Source organism: Perkinsus marinus (assembly GCF_000006405.1).
Source record: "Perkinsus marinus ATCC 50983 genomic scaffold scf_1104296964938, whole genome shotgun sequence".
Lineage (NCBI taxonomy): Eukaryota > Perkinsozoa > Perkinsida > Perkinsidae > Perkinsus > Perkinsus marinus.
In genome coordinates this window covers 1-1,777 of record NW_003204497.1, presented here as the reverse complement: position 1 = coordinate 1,777, position 1,777 = coordinate 1, and the positions used below count along the sequence as shown (strand labels likewise).

At 51.7% G+C, this 1,777-nt stretch overlaps 1 protein-coding gene across 1 annotated transcript; it reads right to left on the bottom strand.

The window, feature by feature from the left end:
• Positions 1 to 827: 827 nt before the first annotated feature.
• Pmar_PMAR004755 (hypothetical protein) lies at positions 828 to 1,034 on the bottom strand (the record flags this gene model as incomplete). Its single annotated transcript, XM_002769762.1, has 1 exon — positions 828 to 1,034. One exon carries the CDS (start codon positions 1,032 to 1,034, stop codon positions 828 to 830), a length of 207 nt encoding a protein of 68 aa, XP_002769808.1.
• Positions 1,035 to 1,777: the final 743 nt, after the last annotated feature.

Below are 1,777 nucleotides of genomic sequence, written 5' to 3'. Positions count from 1 at the left end.
CCCCCGCGGTACACCGTCAATGCTGACAAGTCGCTATATCTCCATACATCTATCATCGATGAGAGTGAGAGTCTATGTACTCGAGCGTGTCCCAAATCGTTGGTCGTTTATTGTATTATAATAACTAGCGGTTATGATGATACAAGAAACAAACAGCGATTTGATTATTAACCACAACTTCCTTTCGGTATGCGATCGCCACCTGTGAATTGATGTTTGGTTTTCAAGCACTCCCACTCCGCGGAAACACAAACAGAGGTAGAGTTTAATTCCTGTTGTTCCAGTCTGATCAAAATCCTGGACATCCGCACAGCACTAACGGTATCAACTCAACCAAGTGATCATAACAAGATGTGTAGCTAGCATGGGCCATGTTACACAGTTCAGAATCATGTGAAACGAACACTCAGGAAAACCTACGATCGGGAAATTAGATCATATCTTCCAATGAGTCATTTACCTGTAGTGTGCCTCCCGGCTCAACTTTCTCCTTCTCGCATAGCTCATGCATAGTCTCCCGTCTCTCGGCCGATATCTCCGTATTAGCGCAATCTATTTCGACTCTAATCCCCGACCAAGGCCGTTGTGATATTTCCTTCAATGCTGGGTGCTCGGCTCGAATGATCCTTTCGAAGACCTACCGCTGCCCTCTAGTCCAAGCAGACCTCCACAATGAGCACCTCATGAGCCGTCCATGAGCTGAGTACAGCTCTCTTCCAACTCTCCTCCCCGGACTGGACGTCCATCACTATGGGGTACACGGCTTTGAGCTCGGTAGTCGTCGCAAGGCTGATATGCCCGTCACTGAAGAGGCGTTGATTGAGTTGTTACTCATTCATTGGCGGTGGCAGAGGCTCTTCCTTTAGATGCTCCTTCATCCACTTCTTGAACTGCTCGAGGGAGATGTAATGGTCGTCCTGGCCCCTTATAAACACACGATTAACATAAGCTTCCGCATAGGTCTGCAGGAGGTTCTCGCTGAGTTCCGAGCCGTCGGGCTGGCCTCCGAACTGAGTCGAAGTCTCATTGACCATTGTACGTAGTCGCGACCTACGAGCTCTCTCTCTGCAGCCCATTTATCCTCCACAGCCCCTGTGTACTGGATCGGTACGAACAGAGAGGAACAGCTGGGAGCCAGCTTGGAGGCTACTCGTAAGTGGCTTTTCACTGCCTCCACCAGGTCCCTGTGGTGGACGTGGTCTTCATACCAACACTCTCCTCCCTACCATCGGGAGACTCTACCATCCTCGTCGAGGTCACAAAGGAGGAATAGGAGGTCAGCCCAGTCCGCGGGGTCGGCTGAAATGCGCAACTCCCCTCAACGACGACGATTGCTTTCACCCACCGGATCGCATCACTCGGCGCATCGCCAAGATCTCGTAGAGGTTGGGATCCATGTTCGAACCTCCCGCGATGCGGAGAACCCTCCTGGCCAGCTGTGATCCCGCCAGATAGTTCAGGTTGAGCAGCTCCAGCGCTAGGAATCCTCCTGATCTCGAGGACTCCTCCCTGCCCCTCCGTATGGCTCTCGTAACGGCCCGATACAGCTGCTTCCTCGACATCGAATCGATAACCTAACCCTCAATTGTAGACGGTGGACGTTACTCCTACCAGCTCTTTGTCCCCACTCTTGGCCGCCTCCAGTATCGACACCAGCACTTGTTCTTGATCCAAGCCGCTCAATGACGGGACTCTTCCATGATAGAGCAGACCCACCCGTCTGCCGAAACAACAATGATCCAACCAGTAAGGCAGCACACCTCTCTGCAAATGATAA